Here is an 18933-nt window from a genome sequence, read left to right on the forward strand (position 1 = left end):
GGGGAACGGCAGGGATAGATTTTGATATACTTATATGGAACAGAAACCTGGGCAGAGACCGGATGGGCCGAGTGGCCTCTCTAGTGTACATTGTGAGTCTGGTAAAGACAGTAAGTACCTGAGACACGGGTTTTTGATACAGAACTGATTTATCTTTCACAGATCCACAATACTAAACACCAGTCGAGTTTAAGGCTAACATCAGCAGAACGGAACCCTCCAACGCTCAGTGACCAGGGTTCAGTCCTGGGTGCGATGAGCTACCGCAAGAACTGCAGAATCTGACAGTAACAGTCCCTCATGAACCTGCAGCTGCCTTCAGTCACCAGATCTATGCATTGCAACAGTACATTGAGCTGATATACGACAAAACAATAACTGTAACAAAGCATTGTGACTGCAGAGAAAGTGCAGTGCAGATAGACATATGGTGCAGGGTCACGTCGAGTTACATTGTGAGGTTGAGTCCATTTTATTGGACTGGAGACCATTCATTTGTTATAGCCGCAGACAGGAAGCCGTCCTTGAGCCTGGTGGTACGGACTTTAAGGCTTTTGTATCTCTTCCCCGATGGGGGAACGGGTTTGCAGCAAGAATGTCCGGGTTGTGGGGATCTTTGAGTACATGGCCGGCTTTTCCGACGCAGGGGAAGTGTAGGAAGAGTCCATGGAGGGGAGGCTCGTTTCTCTGATGTTCTCTGCTCTCCAAAGTTCTCTGCGGTTCCTTGCAGTCATGGGCAGAGCAGTAGCCATACGAAGGCGTGAAGTATCGACAAGAAGCACAGAGACCTCGGCCTTCACCCCGCCTCGTGTAGCTGGATCCTGGACTTCCTGTCAGATCGCCGGCAGGTGGTAAGAGTGGGCTCCCTCACCTCTGTCTCTCTGACCCTCAGCACTCATACGAGCAGGGTTGTCACCTTGGCCCCCTCCTTTACTCTCTGTATTCCCATGACTTGTGTCGCCACCCACAGCTCCAATCTGCTAAACAAATTCGCTGACGACACTACATTGATTGGCCTAATCTCAAATAATAACGAGGCAGCCGACAGAGAAGAAATCATCACCCCGACACACTGGTGTCAAGAAAACAACCTCTCCCTCATGGTGACAAAAACAAAGGAGCTGGTTGTGGACTACAGGAGGAATGGAGACAGGAACCGAATTCAACATTTCGAAGTCTGTTATTGACACAAAATGCACATTTTAATATTGATCATGACACAATGTATTTTATATATTGTTAATGACATAAAACATATTTATAGATTGTTACTGACAGAGAATCGTATAATTTGTGTTCCGTGTGTTATCTGAATGTACTTGCCTGTGATGCTGCCACAAGTCGGTGTTTCTCTGTACCTGCACCTTCCCGTACTTGTGCACTTGGCAATAAATTCAACAGGACCTGAGAAATCACAGTGAGATTTGATTAGTGATGATCATCTTGGCAGCTCGGTAGGTCGAATGTATGAGACAGTACACTGTTAAATGCAAAACCCTGAACAGTGTTGATGATCAGAGGGATCTTAGACTCCAAGTTCAATGCTCCTTGAAAGAGACTGCACAGATTGATCGGGTGGTTAAGAAGGCAAATGGCGTGGTTGTCTTTATCAGTTGAAGCACTGAATTGAAAAGTCGGGAAGTTGTGTTGCGGCTGTTGCGAGCCTGCGGTCGGACTGTGACTGTGTCTTTAAGAGCGCCGGAGTGAGGAGGCGGGACTATGACGTCAGTCACAGGCTGACGGCGCTGACTGTGGATTTAACCATAAGAGAGAGAGAGCGATCTGCAGACAGGCAGTCGGCCAGTCTAAAGAGAGAGAGAGAGAGAGAGAGAGAGATAGATAGATAGATAGATAGATATCTGCAGACAGGCAGTCGGCCAGTCTAGAGAGAGAGAGAGAGACTGGAAAAGCTGATAGCTTCAGTTTGACGCAGCTGAGGCTTGGAACTCTTCTGTGCCCACAAGAGTGAGTTGATCATCGGTACACGGAACCACAACGAATGTGTGTGGCTGTCACTTCATAATATCCACAGGAGTGGATTTTGGAATATCTTGGGGGACCGCTTGTGTTAACCCTTGCCTGGGTGTGTTGTGTGGTAACACCTGTAAAACGGTATTCCTGTGACACGTCACTTTCGCTGATAACTTGTATGTGGACGGATTCAACGGATAAGAACTTCGACGACGGTTATTTTGATGTAACAGCCTTTTCTCCAGGTTTCACCCTGGATTACAAATATCTCTGTCCCATCATTTATTCCGTGGATTACTGAACTTTCCTACTTTACCGTCTCAAGACTCTAAGCTTTGTTCCCTCAGGCTCGATAGTTTGGGAGTTATATTTACACATATATACACATAACACTGTTAACTTTCATTTATTTCGTTAAGTTACTACAGTATAAGTAGATACTAGTAAGGATACTGGTTTTAAGATCAAAACCAGACTCCAGTGTGAACTCCATTGCTGCTGGTTCATTTCTAAAACGTTACAGTTCGTAACACAGCTCGATAAAAGTAGTTAGACCACATCTATAGTGTTTCATACAGTTCTGGTCATCCCCATTCTCGGAAGGATGTCGGGGCTTTGGAGAGGGCGCAGAAGAGGTTTACCAGGATACTGCATGGATTAGAGAGCATAAACTATAACGGGAGGTTGGACAAATTTGGGTTGTTTTTTCCAGAGCGGCGCAGGCTGGGGTGAGACTTGATGGACGTTTATAAGATTACGAGAGGACTGGTAGAGTTGACAGATGATATATTTTCGCTGGGGTTATTAAAGTGTCGAATACATTTAAGGTGAGTAGTTGGTAGCTGGAGTCCCGGTCTGGGGTGGTAGACCCCACCGGTCACGTGATCCTGTTTACCCCCCCCCACCCCCCGTTTAACCGCAGATGGGCAGCATCTGCGCGACTGTTTCCGAGGCCCCGCCCTCCGGTTGATGTAACACTCACTTCGCGCATGCTCACAGTGTCCGGGTGGGCTTCCTTTTCGCTCAGTGCTGAAGCCGCTCATCGGCGGGTTCGGGAATGGTCTCCTCGCCTCCTGGGTCGGGATCACTGTCCGCGGGCCGAACATATCACTTTCCCATCGGTGAGTATTGAGACCGATCCCGAGCGGGGAGATCTGATGTTGTCCGTGAGCCCCGAACTGAGGGCCAATTAGTGCGCATGCGCCGGTCCTGCATGCAGCCTGGTACAGCCGCTCTGAAGTATTCTTTTACTTTCTTCTTCTTACTTTCTAATTTACGTTATTTTTGTATTTTTCTCTCACGGTAACACGTCGAAGCTGCACCCTCTCTAACATGCTGGTAGAGAGAGTTTTATTTGGGTTTTCTTTAGCGCTGGAAATGGTTACATCCCGACACGCGGGACAGAAGCAAGGTCGCATTGTGTATTCCACGGACCAGCAAACCCCGGCCGGCTTAGCGAACAGAGCGGTGGACACCCCTGCCGAAATCCTGAGGAAAACACAGAGGGGGATCACAAAGCCGAGGAAAGAGGACCGGGTCGAGACAACAGAGACTTTTGGAGACGAGGAGTTTCGGTGGGTAATACCGTTCCGGTTGACTGGAAGTGCACTGAGAGCGGTAAGCGGCGGAAAGGAATTGGGTGCTTACTGTTCTGGCTAACAACGGACGGTGCAATCCGAAGTATATTACGATCGAGGAACGTGTTTGCAGACTGGATACTGAACTTTTTACTGTTGGACTTCGGCCACATTCCACCGTGATACAACACTTGGCGGCACGGGAGGTCGTTCCTGCCTGTGGCCATCGAACGTGCAGCTCCTCCCGTGGAGGGTCAGACACCCTGAGCCATTAGACTGGTCCTCGACTTATTTTCCATCTGGCATAGTTTGCATTTTGTTGTTTGATTGTTGGGATTTTTTGTAATGCTATATTTACGCTCTATTCTTGTTTGGTGCGGCTGTAACGAAACCAAATTTCCCTCGGGATTAATAAAGTACATCTATCTATCTATCAATTACATACTTAGTACCCAGTTATCTGGGCTTGTCAATAATGTGTAGACTTCACTTAATCTGCATTGAACGATCCAAACCGGGAGCCCAGGCTGTCTATTTCGGCAGAATTGAAATGGAACTCCCGCCAACAGATCACGTGAGGTTGTTTACCGCAGCTCTGCCCCGCCCTCTGCATTGTGACGCAAGATCACGTGGTGTTTGGTTGGTGGTGATGCTTCCTCCATGTTTTGGGGAATCAGACGTTGGCCACTGAGTCCCGTTAACTTCCCCCAACTTGCCTCGCTTCCTGAGGCTCCTCGCATTTGTCCTTTGAGCTTATGGCTGTTGTGTCTTCTCCCTGATTTGGATGGATGAAAAAGGAGAACATCCCAGGTTGTGGGGATCTTTGATTTCACTGCCTGCTTTACCGAGGGTCTGGGAAGTCTGGGGGGGGGGCGCGGGGAATGGTTTCTGTGATGTGCGGATCTGTATCCAATAGCCAATAGACAGTAGGTGCAGGAGTAGGCCATTCGGCCCTTCGAGCCAGCACCGCCATTCACTGTGATCATGGCTGATCATCCACAATCAGTATCCAGTTCCTGCCTTATCCCCACAACCTTTGATTCCACTATCTTTAAGAGCTCAATCCATCTCTTTCTTGAAAGCATCCAGAGACTTGGCCTCCACAGCCTTCTAGGGCAGAGCATTCCATATATCCACCACTGTCTGGGTGAAAATGTTTTTCCTCAGCTCTGTTCTAAATGGCCTACCCCTTATCCAAATTTTTCTGCCATTCCGCGCAGTCACGGGCAGAGTAGTTACCATGCAAAGCATGAAGTGTCCAGATGGGAAACTTTCTACGTTGTGTTGATAAAAATTTGGTGAGGGTCAAAGGGCATATGCCAAAGTTCTTGTTGTTTGTTCTAATTTTGTCATTTTAGGATATTTTATGCAGTGGTATGTGCTATTCATTCAGTATCTGTGTATTGCTGGAGGACGATCAGTGATTGTCCTTGATCCCTTCTCCCACTTGGTTCCATCTGCTCATCTCTGCCCATCTTGTTCAAACTCTGTCCAGTCTCCTCACCCCCCGCCCCCTACTCCTGCTTCAATGGTGTATATCAACAACCTGGGTAAACCTCAGTCTACCCTGTATCCCACCACCTCAATGTTATATATCACCAATCTTCTAACCTTTCTGTTCATTGTGAAGTGTTCTTTTGCACTTTTGGCCTCACTGAGTTATTTCCAGAATTGTTTTTTGTTAGCTGGAATGCCAGAGGGTCATCAGGTACCAGTTTTGTTATGCATTGATGTGGGAGTGCTAGTTTTTGAACAGTGACTGGCTGACACACTGCAGCATTTTACTGGCAACAAAGAGTACTGGGAGAGTTGGTGCTTGGGCTATAATCCTGTGATCTACATTCCAGGGATATGGAACTGTTGGTGTTTTGGTTTTGACTTTGGTTAATGCTTCTACAGATGGGGATGGATGGTCGTCCTTCTGCAATGAAGCAGAAATTTCGAGCTGCTGGACATTGGTTGTGGGGAAATCCAGGATTGCACTACCCAGTGTGAGATGTGGGGACGATGTGTGAGTCTCTCAGGGTCGGTGATTGGCAGTTTCAGCTGTGTGACTCTGTGAGGTTGAGTCCTGGGATATCACAGTTTTTGATCCAGGTAAATTGGACCCAGGGACCGAGCTGCCCAGGCTTATGAGGTGTTGAGCAAGTTTTTCTGGTCTGGGATCAGATGTTTGTTTCTGGAGTTCCTTTGGAAGCAATGACTGCTAATCTGAGGAAAGGATGAGTAGCTTCAGTGTTACAGGAGGGAGGCAGGAATATGGTGTTGGAATAAAACTCAACCATGGTTGAGTGTTGGGGCAAACCAGATGGATCGAATCACTTAATTCTGTACCTGTATCTTATGTCTTACCATGACAGAATGATGGCTCGTTCTTATCCCATATCGTTTTGTGACATGTGAGAGACAATAAAAGATTGTTCACTGAGATCATTATACTTACTTTCAATGTTTAAATTTCAGCGAGTTTTGTTCTTAGAAACATGAAGCAGAAGTGTTTGGTTCTCCTTTCTATTGTTAATGTGCTTCATTATCTTTCGTGTTAAAGTTAGACCTGCGGTGAGAGATTTATTGGAAGAAAAACCCCAACTGGAAGCAAACCACGACTGCAGACGAGGGAACAGCAACAAGTGAACCAGCCCGAGGATTGAGAGCATCAACTGGAGAGAACCCATCTGACTCGGAGATTCCAGTGATTCAGTCAGGGGAAAGTTTGGTGAGTCTCATTTACTCAAACACTGGTCCTTTAGACATTACATACCTGTACAAAGGAAGGTAGGAAATAGTTGGAGTGAGACTGAATGTGCCCAGAAGTTATGCCTCTGTCAGACCCAGTTGCAATCACTCCAGGTCTGATATTGTGCTTCCAGCAGCCCAGCCCTTTAAAACCACTCCCATTCTGTGGAAGTCGAATCCCGATAAAGTCATTCACAGACCGTGGAAGTACAAATTCTTTATTCCAAGCACCCGGGGCTTACTCAGTTAGTCACACATACAGGAACAGTCTATGACTGTTCCCACCCAATCCACTAACTGACTAACAATTCCCCTTACACCACAGATATATCCATCCAGATACCCCCCACATGAGACAGGCTGGAGCCAAAGTTATTTACTACATGACAGCCCCTAAAGACAAATTACAAAATAGTCATAATGGCTTTCACACACAGAACAGACTGAAGCTGTCTTATCTCTATGCATGAGTGCACAAGGAGATAAGCATCCTGAAACCCTAGCTAGCTACCCTCAAGAAGAAATATGGCTCAGCATGGCTTAGCAAATCTGTTGATCATCAGCAGTTTCTTTCATGAAAACAGGCTGCTATTGTTTAACAAAGTGTTAACCCTTTTACATTCTTTATCATTCCTTCCATTTGATCATTACATGATCAACAAAGTAGTAATTCTTTACAGAGAACACAACTGAGTACAGCACAGGCTTATCAGTGGGTAAAAGCAGTGTACATCAGTAATTATAACAATGATATGTACAACTATTAGGCCATAATGCAATATCATGCCCCACATATTACCGAACAGGCCTTCAAAGACCACCATTTCGAGCCTTTGGTGAACCCGTGTAAATCCTGCCCTACTCTCTTGATGCTGTCAGTTTCCTTGGCGGTGTGCTCGGAGAGGGATGTAATTTTAGACTTATCAGGGATATAGGTGCAGCATTCTGTGTCAATAATAGCATAGGTTCTGTGAATATAATGTAATGTAATATACTGTGAATGTAATGCTTGGAGAATTTTGGTCAGTTGGCCCGTAGTCATGTACAATTCCAAATGCATAACAGGAGTCTGTGTAAACGTTTGCACATTAGTCTGTTGCTGGGATACAGGCACGAGTCAGAGCAATGAGCTCAGCCTTCTGGGCGGAGGCAGCTGCTTCAAAAGAGGCCTGCACAACCATCTCACTGTCCGTCACTATCGCATAGCCAGAATATCCTGCTGGATCCACAAAAGAGCTTCCATCCTCATAAAATATTGCCTCGGGATTGAGGGGATATTGCAGAACGTGTGGGAGAGTCTGTCCTTCTTACACGGTGACCCAGACGTGGCAGTTGCAGCCAAGTCTTGCCAGTCTCCCTTGGTGCTGGATGCTTGTTTCGTCAGGGTGTAGGTAAGGAACCCCAGGCTCTTCCCTCGGCTCTTTGGCTTCAACCCAGGGCAAACCCTAATGGTTGTATGGGGAACCACCAGTCCTGTCTGTCGCCAAAGGAAATCCCGAACTTCAGCCAGTAATTCACTGCCCTCTCTTCCTTTAACCTCTCTAAACACTGTGAGTGGGAAACTCTGTCCCTCGAAGGGTGCATAATATTGGCTTTCCTCAGTTGAGCACCCCGTAGGGTCATAACAGAGAGTCACATGGGGATGAACCACTGGCAGAGGGGCTTCAAACGAAGTGGGGTCCAAATTAAGTGCCCACCTCTGTGGCAGGGGGCCGGGGGATCAGTAACTGGTAAAGCTGTTGGTTGTTCGCTAGTCCCAGGGTGATATCCTTGCCTGTGTATAGAATCTCGACTTCCAACGGACAGAGAAAGTCTCTCCCTGAAAGATTACACCCTGACTGGTGGTGAGTGTAAATGAAACCCCACACTGGTTCCCATGGAAATCTACCTGCAGTGGCTGGGTACGTGAATATGTACGTTCCGTGCCTTCAAACCCAGACAAAGTGATTGTAGCGTCTGATAGCTGGAATCCCTTTTCCGATACTATTTCCTGACCGAGAGTGGTTGTGGTTGCCCCGATATCAATCATAAACAGAACTGGAATTCTAGCAACTTGCAATATCACATTGGGCTCTTCCTGAGGGGTGGTAATCACGGTAGGAAGCATCCTTGCTTGTCAATTTCTAAACGGGTTGTTGTCCCCACCTGTCCCTTGGTAGGTTTTTGTTCCCATTTCTGATCCCCAGATATAGTCCACTCGTGTCCTGCTTCCCACTAAACATATTCACCTTTAATATTAGTTCCCTTCAGGGTTGAACGGGTTCGAAAGCTGGGTCCCGATAATATGTCAAAGCTCGTTGCAATCGATTTCGGTCATTGTCGGGCCAATCTATATTATTTGTGTTAATCATGTTGGCTAACTTAATTGGTAAGCATTGGAGCAGTAAGGCATTAAACTGGGGGAACGGATTCCCACATTAAAGCCTTGGTCTCCTGTGAAAGTGCCTTGGCAGGCCACAAATCACTCCCAATAGTCTGGTCCCGATTCCCCAGGCTGAGGTTTGCATTCAAGTACTTTAGTGATGTTTACGAGTTCTGGAGAGCCCTTTCCAAGGCCTGAATAATCTGGTCTGTCTGTTCATTCTCATTATGGTTTCCCGCCTGAAACTCCTGATAGGTTTGGTATCTCAATTCTGCCTTCCATTTCCGCCCCTCATCAGCTGAGATAATCATGCAGCAGAGACGGAATAAATCTAGCGGGGTGGCATTGAACACCTGTATAGTACTGCGGACATACTGAGCAAACTGTGCTGGTCTTCCTTTTCTGTCTGGGGCCTGATTCGTGATCATTATCATTTCTTAAGGCTTCCAGGGTGCATACCGAGGCATCACTGAGGGCAGTCCTGCTTGTGGATTGGGCAGCATTTGGGTGGGCAATTGTCTTTGTGAAGCCATTAACTCTGGGGTTTTATTGGATTCTTCCCTCACTGTCTCGGAATAATCCTCGGTTTTCCCTTTCTGGATCTCAGGGTATAGGGACCTCCCCTTCCCTGATGCTGCTATTTTACCTGAGCCACCACCGTATCTGAGCATTGGGAGGATTGGGGTTCGGGAGCACTGGGTGCACGGGTCAGTATGCCAAACATGTGTTCGGGATCCCTTGTTTCCCGATCAGTTCGAAGTTTAGTGTGACGTTCCTGCCCTTCTCTCCTATCTAGGCCAGCCTTGGTTTGCTTACGTTGTTTTTCCTGCTCTCGTTTTCACACGCCCATCCACCGTTCACACTCCGTTTTTAGCGTCTCCCAGCCTTTGGCATTCCTTCTGCAGTACATACCTCTGTCCCTTTGTCACATGCATTATTCCTCCAACTTGCTAATAATATACTGTTCCACTTTACATCTGCCTTTTCCTTCCATTCCCTTTTCAACAATTTCCACTTCTTTCCACAGTTCTTTTTCCATATCAAATTTACTGCTTTTTCTCGTGAGGTAATATCCTACCACAGTCTGCTTGGCACTCCCGATATTGGGATCCAGTTTGTGACACCAAATGTTAAAGTTGAATCTGAATAAAACTCGGGAGACCAGCTTCTTATCATCAGCACAGTTTATTGCGCATTCTGCTGCAGGAGTTTAAGACCCAGTTGTCAAAGGGAAGGCACGTAAGCACTGCCACCATCTGACGAGTGGAATGAGTTAGTCAGGTTACAGCCGTATATTTATACATAGTAAGCCCCATACATTACTATTGGTAGATGTTATTTGAACTGGTACAGCCACCATGTCTGTTATTGCAAAACTTAATTACTTAGATAAGAGAGTTCATTAAATCAAGGTTTTAGTTACAGATGGATGTACTATCCAGTCTTTATCCGTTGTTCCCTTTGCAAGGCCCTGACTTAATTACAAACAGATATTTGTTCCTGTCCTTATCAGTGAGGCCTCCTCCCTTTACTCAAACGAGGGTACAATGTATAATGTTATCAACTAACGAAGGTACAATGTATAATTTTATCAGCTCTCAGTGTGTCTCTCTGCAAGCCGCAGAGAACTGGTAATGAACATGTCTTAGCTAACCGCTGACGACAGAGTTTACTTCAGTTCAAACATTCCTATTCAGTCCCTATTATTCTTTTAGCCAGAGGTTACATAGGTTCGAAATGATTTTTGAATATATCCTCAATTCCTCAGGAGGGTTCAGGGAAAATATTTATGTCCAATACAGAAACTGGTGTTACCTGTGTGTATTGTGGTGATACAAAAGTTGCTGGAGAATTCGCAAGTGGGATGAAGTGGAGTGATATTTGGAAATCTGACTTTTTAAAGTGTAATTTAGCAAGCAAACCACAGATGGACAATGTGCAAAAGCTCTGGTGAGAAAATACTTCATTACCCGTTACAGGCCTGCTACATAGGTTGTGTGAGAGTGCAGATGAACTTGATCAAACCCAGAGGAGATCAAAGTTCCTATCGACAGTGATTTGCTAGCTGTTAAAATGAATACTTTTCTCTATATAAAATTCACTGTGCACATGTTGTCACTGGGTAAAAATAGAAATGCACAATACAAGATTTATGTATACGCTGGTCATTACAAACTAGAGGGGACATTGGTGGGAAGGTGGGGAGACCTCCAGTGTCCCTGATACCCTCACCTACAGGATGTGCATCCAGCTGGAGCTTGTAACCCTGCACTTTAAGGAGTTGGAACTTGAAATGGATGAATTCTAGATCATCCAGAGGTTGGAGGGGGTGATAGATATGACATGAAGAGAGGTGAGTTGCACCCAAGGTGCAGGACATAGGAAACTGGGTGAGAGTCAGGAAGGGGAATGAGGTTAAATAGCCATCGCAGAGTACTCTTGTTGCTATCCCACACAACAACAGGTGGACCACTTTCGAAGCTGTTGGGGAGATTACCTAGCAGAAAAAATTCAAAGGGATGACAGGGGATTCGTTACTTAGGGGAATAGAATGAGAGGGGACTAATATCCTAGTGGTAAGGCTTGCTAGTGCTAGTGTGGGGGAGAGGGTGATGTGGTTAAAATAGTTGTGGGGGGAATGGGAGCCAGAATGACAGAACAGATAGTGGAGAGGGTGAATTCAATTGACTTTATTACATACATCCTTCATATACATGAGGAGTAGAAATCTTTACGTCTCCGTCTAAATGTGTAATGTGTAACTTAGAGTCATTTATAATAAATAGTTTGTACATAAGACATAGAAATCAATTGTATCACCATGAATTAATCAGACTGATGGCCTGGTAGAAGATGATGTCCCAGAGCCTGTTGGTCCTTTTGCTGTGGTACCGTTTCCTGGATGGTAGCAGCAGGAACAGTTTGTAGTGGTGGTGAATTGGGTCCCCAATATCCTTTTTACACACCTGTCTATGTAAATGTCCTGAATAGTGGAAAGTTCACACCTACAGATTCGCTGGGCTATCCGCACCACTCTCTGCAGGGTCCTACGATGAAGGGAAGTACAGTTCCCATTCCACGCAGTTATGCAGCCAGACAGGATGCTCTCAGCTGTATCCCTTTAGAAGGTTCTTAGGATTTGGGGCCCCATCCCAGACTTCTTCAACTATATGATGTGAAGGAGGTGCTGCTGTGCTCTTATCAAAACACAACCATGTGAGATCCTCGGTGATGTTTATGCCAAGGAACTTAAAGCTGTTCACACTCTCAACCCCAGATCCATTGATGTCAATAGGGGTTAGCCTGTCTCCAGTCCTCTTGTCGTCCACAATCAGCTCCTTTGTTCTTGTGACACTCAGGGAGAGGTTGTTTTCTTGCCATCTGTCAGATGTTGTTCAGACCTCAGATAGAGTGAGCGATGAAATGGTTGAGCATGGTGTGATGAATGTGCTGAGCTGAATATATCACAATGCAAGAAGCATCGTAGGAAAGCCAGATGAGCTCAGGGCAGGGAATTATGATGTTGTAGCCATTATTGGGATTTGGTTGCACCCAACAGTCTGAGGGATTGAGAGGAACAAATTTGTAGAGAGATCGCAGACCATGCCAAGAAACAAAGGTTGATTCAGTAAGTTATTTTAACTTTCCATATTTTGACTGGGACTCCCATACTGTAAAAGGACTAGATGGGGTAGAGTTTGTCAAATGTGCCCTTAATCAGTACGTAGAATACCCGACGTAGAAGTGTGCAATAAGCTGTAAGTAAATGATTCAGTGCTGGTGACAGAAATTAGTGATCATAATGCCATGAGATTCAAAGCAAATATGGAAAAAGAGAGGTCTGGACCACAGGTTGAAATTCTAAATTGGAGAAAGGTCAATTTTGATGGTATCAAAGGATCTGACAAGTGTGGTTTGGGACAGGCTGCTTTTTGGCAAAAGAGTACTTGGTATTTGGGAGTTCTTCAGAAGTGAAATTTTGAGGGTGTCTATTTTGTATGAGCCTGCCAAAATAAAAGTTGAAAGGTAACTGGTGCAGGGTACCTTGGTTTTCAAGAGATATTGAGCCCCCCAAATATTTTGTTCTTCTAAATGCCTCAGACTGTTGGGTGCTACCAAGACTCATTAATGACTACAATATCATAATTCCATGCTCTGAGCTCATCTGACTTTTATTTCAGTCGTCTTCTGTTTTTTTCTAAAAGCTTCCAAATAGTATTTGCTCTTTTGTTTGCCCTCTCTTTGGCTTCTATGTTGGCTTTGGCTTCTCATTTCAGCCACGGTTGTGTCCTACTGCCTTTCCAATGCTTCCGCTTCTTTGGGATGGATCGATCACTCAGTTCCCGAATTGCTCCCAGAAACTCCAGCCATTGCTGCTCCATCGTCACTCCTACCTTTTCCCTTCCAAACAAGTTTGGCTAGCTTCTCTGTCATAGAAACATGGAGAATTTCAGGATGGAAACAGGCCATTTGGCCCATCTAGTCAATGCTGAAAAAACATTTAAGCTGTCTAATGCAACTACCTGCACTGGGACCATCGCCCTCCATACCCCTACCATCCAGGTACCTATCAAACTTCTTCTAAATGGTAAAACTGAGCTCATATTCACCACTTGTGCTGACATCTCATTCCACACTCTCACGACCATTTCAATAAAGAGCTTTTCCACATGTTTGCATTAAATTTTCACCTTTCCCATTTACCCATGACATCTGGTTGTCATCCCACCCAACCTCTGTGGAAAAAGCTGCTTGCATTTACCATATCTGTACCGGCATAATTTTGTATACTTCTAACAAATCCACGAAGCAATGTATAATTTCCTTGTTTATGTTTAGAGCCTTTTTAGGTGTATAAGATGATGAGGGGCATTGATGGTGTGGATAGCCAGAGGTTTTTTCCCAGGGCTGAAATGGCTAACACGAAGGGGCAGAGTTTTGAGGTGCTTGGAAATAGAAACCGAGTGGGTGTCAGCGGTAAGTTTTTTTACACAGAGAGTGGTGGGTGTGTGGAATACACTGCCGGCTATTTGAGTGAGAGTGTTTCAGTTACTGTGGGGCCAGACACCCATTCAGATCACTGAGAACAGGGAATAATACCAAAGGAGAGAGTCAAACTGAGCCAGGTCACAGATTGGAGATGGCAGAAATGCCCCATTCTTATAGAGACAGGAAGAGCATCAGAGAATTTGATGGTCATTCCAGATACCAGCACTGTGCCCAGTTAGAAGATGATTTCTCTCTCCAACTTGGGTTGAACTTCACTGTAACAGGGTGATGTCAGATCTCACCTTGACAACTCAAGTGATCTCATCTGAAATGTTGTCCTACACCCATTGATGGATTTTGTAAATCTTTTTTCAGGTTAAGAATGGCAAGGAATTTGTCTATGGGAATCTCAAACACAACACGCTAGTTTTGCTGTCTCTGTCCAGATATTTAAGAAGTGGAGCAAGGGATTCACTCGATCATCCTTCGTGCTCAGACTGTGGGGAGGGATTCACTCGATCATCTGACCGACTGCCACACCCATCATTTTACACAGGGGGGAACCCGTTCATCTGCTCAGACAGTGGGAATGGATTCAGTCGGTCATCTCAACTGAAGGTACATCAGCTAGTTCACACTGGGCAAGGCCATTCACCTCTTCTGTGTGTGAGAAGGGATTCAGTCGGTCTTATCACCTGTGGACACACCAGTCAGTTCACACTGGGCAGAGGCTGTTCATCTGCTGAATTTCTGGGGAAGAATTCACTCAGTCATCTGACCTAATGGCTCACCAGCCAGTTCACACCGGGGAGCGACCATTCACATGCTCGGACTGTGGGAAAGGATTCACTTACTCATCTAGACTGAAGTTACATCAGCGAGTTCACACTGGAGAGAGGCCGTTCACCTGCTCAGACTGCGGGAGGGGATTCACTCGGTCATCCGACCTACTGGTACACAAGTCAGTTCACACTGGGGAGTGGCCATTCACCTGCTCAGACTGTGGGAAGGGATTCACTTGCTCATCTGAACTGAAGGTACATCAGCGAGTTCACACTGGGGAGAGGCCATTCACCTGCTCAGACTGCGGGAAAGGATTCACTCAGTCATCTCAACTGAAGGTACATCAGCGAGTTCACACTGGGGAGAGGCCGTTCACCTGCTCAGACTGTGGGAAGAGATTCACTCATTCATCCACCTTACAGAGTCATCAGCGAGTTCACACTGGGGAGAAGCCATTCACCTGCTCAGACTGTGGGAAGAGATTCACTCATTCATCCACCCTACAGAGTCATCAGCGAGTTCACACTGGGGAGAAGCCATTCACCTGCTCAGTCTGTGGGAAGAGATTCACTCATTCATCCACCCTACAGAAACACCAGTCAGTTCACACTGGAGAGAGGCCGTTCACATGCTCAGTCTGTGGGAAGAGATTCACTCAGTCATCCAACCTACTGGTACATCAGTCAGTTCACACTGGGGAGTAGCTGTTCACCTGCTCAGTTTGTGGGAAGGAATTCACTCGGTCATCCTACCTACAGAATCATCGGCGAGTTCACACTGGGGAAAAGCCGTTCACCTGCTCAGAATGTGGGAAGAGATTCACTGATTCATCCACCCTACAGAGACACCAGCGAGTTCACACTACGGAGAAGCTGTTCACCTGCTCAGAATGTGGGAAAGGATTCACTCAGTCATCCCAACTACTGGTACACCAGTCAGTTCACAGTGGGGAGTTACCATTGTCATGAATCCCTTGGTTTCGTTTGCTGTGGACTGTCATTTTAAGAGAGAGAGAGAGATTAAGAAGGCTAATCAGTCTGATTTGCAGTTTGTTTACATCGCTCACAGCTTGTTCACTTTTAACTGAGGGCACAAACACTAAGAGTCAAATGGAGACAAAGGAAGAAAAATGGAAGGATCGAAACCAGGGAACTAGTGGCAAGGGTCACTGTTTAGAATTATACTTTGCCCACAAGGGTGGGTTAATTATCGATTCAGCATTCATCGAATGTGTGGTTGTCACCTTGTTTGTTCCATTGGAGTGGAACAGATTTGGGATATCCTGTGAAGACCACTTATGTGTTAACCATTGCCTGGGTTTGGGTGTGGTTATTCACTTGAAGACGATACACCTTGTGACAAGTCACTTTTGGTGATAATTCGTATGTGGATTTAGAACGACGACGAATAAAATCTACAGTGACTATTCTGTTGTTTTACCACCATGGGACCTGTGCAATTCGATATAATTGCCTTCTCTTGACATTTACCCTGGATTACAAATATCTCTCTCATCACCTATTCCATGGATGAACTGAACTTTCATACTTTACCATCTCAAGACTCTAAGTCTTGTTTTCCCAGAGCTCAATATTTTGGGAGTTATATTTAAACACATATATACACATAATACTGTTCACTTTTGTTTATCTTGCTTAAGTTACTATATTATAAGTAGATACTCGTAATGACAGTGGTTTTAACATCAAAACCAGACTCCAGGTGTAGCCTATTGCTGCTGGTTCATTTCTAAAGCGTTACTGTTCATAACAAAATTGGGGCCTGTGTTCGGGATATGAACAAATTTGGGGGCGTATTATTGATTAATTATCGATTTCATTGGGGAAATCCCTTTTGATTTATTTGTGTGTGGAAAATCAGCAGCAATGGATGTTGATAGATTTCTGGAAGCGCTAGTCTCTCGGGCATGAGAGGATGCCAGAAGGATTGGGTTGTTGAGTATTGCTAAAAGGTTAAAATTTGCTAAGGTGAAATTGACAATGAGGAGGGCACAGAGAAGCAGAAAAACAGAGAAGAGGCAGAAAACCAGAGGGAGGAAGCACAAAGACGGGCTGTTTGAGCTGGAAAAGATAGAGAGATTGCAGCAAAGGCATCTGGCATTAGACTCTGGTGATAAGTTTGAGGCCAGTCGGGAAGTTAAATTGGTTCCTCCATTTGATGAGGCGGATATTGATAAATACTTCCAGCATTTTGAGAAGTTTGCTCAGAGTTTAAAGTGGCCAAAAGAGGGTTGGCCTATTCTCTTACAAAGTGTAATTAAGGGGAAAGCTCAGCAAGACTGTTCTACTCTGACAGTTGATGAAGCAGCTGATTGGGACATAGTGAAACAGGCTGTGCTCAAGGCTTACGGGTTGGTCCCAGAAGCAAAAGTTTAGAAATTTGAGGAAATCTGTTATATGGAATTTACTTATGAGAAATTTGTGTGTTTTGACCACTGGTACACACATAAAAATGTAAATGATGATTTTAACAGCTTGAAAGAGTTGGTTTTAATTGAAGAATTCAAAAGGTGTATCCCTGGTGATATAAAGATGTACTTAGATGAAAAGGATGCTGCCACTTTGCAGGTGTCTGCCAGATTAGCAGATGAGTTTGTTTTAACTCATAAGGTTAATTTTACGCCGAATAAGAGCTTCCAGAAGAGTAGCAGGGATAACCAGAAATTAAAGCTGGGATTAGTAACAAGTGTAAGGATGAAGGGCAGCAGTTGAAGGAGAAATATTCTGTTCTTACTTGTTACTATTGTAAGAAAGCTCGTCATATGATGGCTAATTATTCCATCCTGAAGAAGAAAAAGGAAAAGGAGACAGTCCCAAATGCCTGTGATCAATATGTTGAAGCACATATAAACCCACAGGGTTCTGAACACTCTGTTGAGGCTTAGTTAAGGACTGAGAGGTCTGACCGAGTTAAGAAGGTATTTGATCATTTTATGTCAGATGGGTTTGTATTAGTAAAGAAAGGGTCAACCCCAGTACCAGTGAAAATTCTTCGAGATACTGGGGCTTCTCAGTTACTTATATTAGACAGTGTTCTAAAGTTTGGTGATGAGACTAACATTGGTGAGATGAATCTTATTAAAGGCATTGCGGGTGGCATGGTTTCTGTGCCATTGCACAGGGTAACTTTACAGTCAGAGTTGGTTTCGGGACCTGTTAAGATTGGATTATGCTCCAGTTTACAGGTGGAAGTTGTTACTTTGCTGTTAGGGAATGACCTGGCAGATGGTAAAGTTGTTCCTGCAGTGCAGTTGACAACTAAGCCAACCAGTGACGACCCACAGATGGATTTTTACATTTATCCTTCCTGCGCAGTAACTCGAAGTATGTCTAAAAAGTCTACCAACACAGATGGTTCTGTGCAGCATGATTCTGATACCCATGATAGCCAAAATCGGGATTCAAGTTATGATGACTTGTCAGGGACTTTTCTACTTTCATTGTTTCAACAGGATTCAGGTAGTAAGTCTGATGGAAAAGAAGGAGTTTATAGCAGAACAGAACCAAGACCCTGAGATTGAAGCTTTAAAAGAAACAGTTCTCTCAGATAATGAGAGTAAGAAAGTGCCAGTTGGCTATTATCTCAAGGGTGGAGTATTAATGAGGAAGTGGAGGCCACCTGCTATACCTGCGAGTGAGGAATGGGCAATTGTTCACCAAGTTGTAGTCCCTAGAGTTTATAGGATTAAAATTTTAGCTTTGACCCACAGTATGCCCTGAGGTGGCTATTTTGGAGTGAATAAAACTGTAAACAGGATTATGAAACAATTTTACTGGCCTAATTTGAGGAAAGAGGTTGTGACCTTTTGCAGAACCTGTCACACTTATCAATTTGTCGGTAAACCTAATCAGGTCACCCCAGTGGCCCCACTCCGGCCTATACCTGTATTCGGTAAACCCTTTTCTAAAGTTATAGTGGATTGTGTTGGCCCATTGCCAAAGACTGAATCTGGCCATCAGTATTTGCTAACTATTATGTGTACTGCGTCCGGATTCCCAGAGGCAATACCTCTCAGAAATATTAAAGCTAAAAGTGTGGCAAAGGCTCTTACCAAGTTTTTTTACCTTATTTGGTTTACCTAAAGAAATCCAGTCTGATCAAGGAAGTAATTTTACATCTGGATTGTTCCAGCAGGTAGTTTATGAACTGGGAGCTAAACAAATGACATTGTCTGAATACCACCTGGAATCACAAGAGGCTTTAGAAAGATTTCATTCTACCCTCTAAACAATGATTAAGACATACCGTGTTGAAAATGGAAAAGACTGGGATGAAAGAAACATTTGCTTTTGTTCGCAGTAAGAGAGTCGGTACTGGAATTACTGGGCTTTAGTCCTTTTGAACTTGTATTTGGTCATAGAATGAGGGGAACTTTGGCCTTGTTATAGGAACAGTGGTTTGATGGGGATGTACATGTTAACTTGTTACACTATGTTTTTGAAGTTCAAAAATAAACTACACCAAGCTTGTAGTCTAGCAAGACAAAACTTAATG

General features: G+C 44.8%; 1 protein-coding gene across 5 annotated transcripts; it reads left to right on the top strand.

The window, feature by feature from the left end:
• Nucleotides 1-2106: 2106 nt before the first annotated feature.
• LOC134341593 (zinc finger protein 239-like) lies at nucleotides 2107-15852 on the top strand. Of its 5 annotated transcripts, XM_063039455.1 has the most exons (4): nucleotides 2107-2197; nucleotides 2686-2798; nucleotides 6101-6264; nucleotides 14011-15852. In XM_063039455.1, the coding sequence occupies exon 4, from the start codon at nucleotides 14418-14420 to the stop codon at nucleotides 15120-15122; it is 705 nt and encodes a 234-aa protein (XP_062895525.1). In that variant the 5' UTR covers nucleotides 2107-2197; nucleotides 2686-2798; nucleotides 6101-6264; nucleotides 14011-14417; the 3' UTR covers nucleotides 15123-15852. The 5 variants fall into 5 exon arrangements, 4 of the variants coding, with proteins under 4 accessions (XP_062895525.1, XP_062895524.1, XP_062895522.1 ...); XM_063039454.1 differs by lacking the exon at nucleotides 2107-2197 and having other exon boundaries at nucleotides 2438-2798; XM_063039452.1 differs by lacking the exons at nucleotides 2107-2197; nucleotides 2686-2798 and adding an exon at nucleotides 2964-3092 and having other exon boundaries at nucleotides 6097-6264.
• Nucleotides 15853-18933: the final 3081 nt, after the last annotated feature.

This window comes from Mobula hypostoma, unplaced genomic scaffold (genome assembly GCF_963921235.1).
Source record: "Mobula hypostoma unplaced genomic scaffold, sMobHyp1.1 scaffold_36, whole genome shotgun sequence".
In the NCBI taxonomy this organism is placed as follows: Eukaryota; Metazoa; Chordata; class Chondrichthyes; order Myliobatiformes; family Myliobatidae; genus Mobula; species Mobula hypostoma.

Coding starts and splice junctions, on each gene's coding strand:
- LOC134341593 (XM_063039455.1), top strand. CDS start 14,418: ATGGCTCACCAGCCAGTTCACACCGGGGAGCGACCATTCACATGCTCG.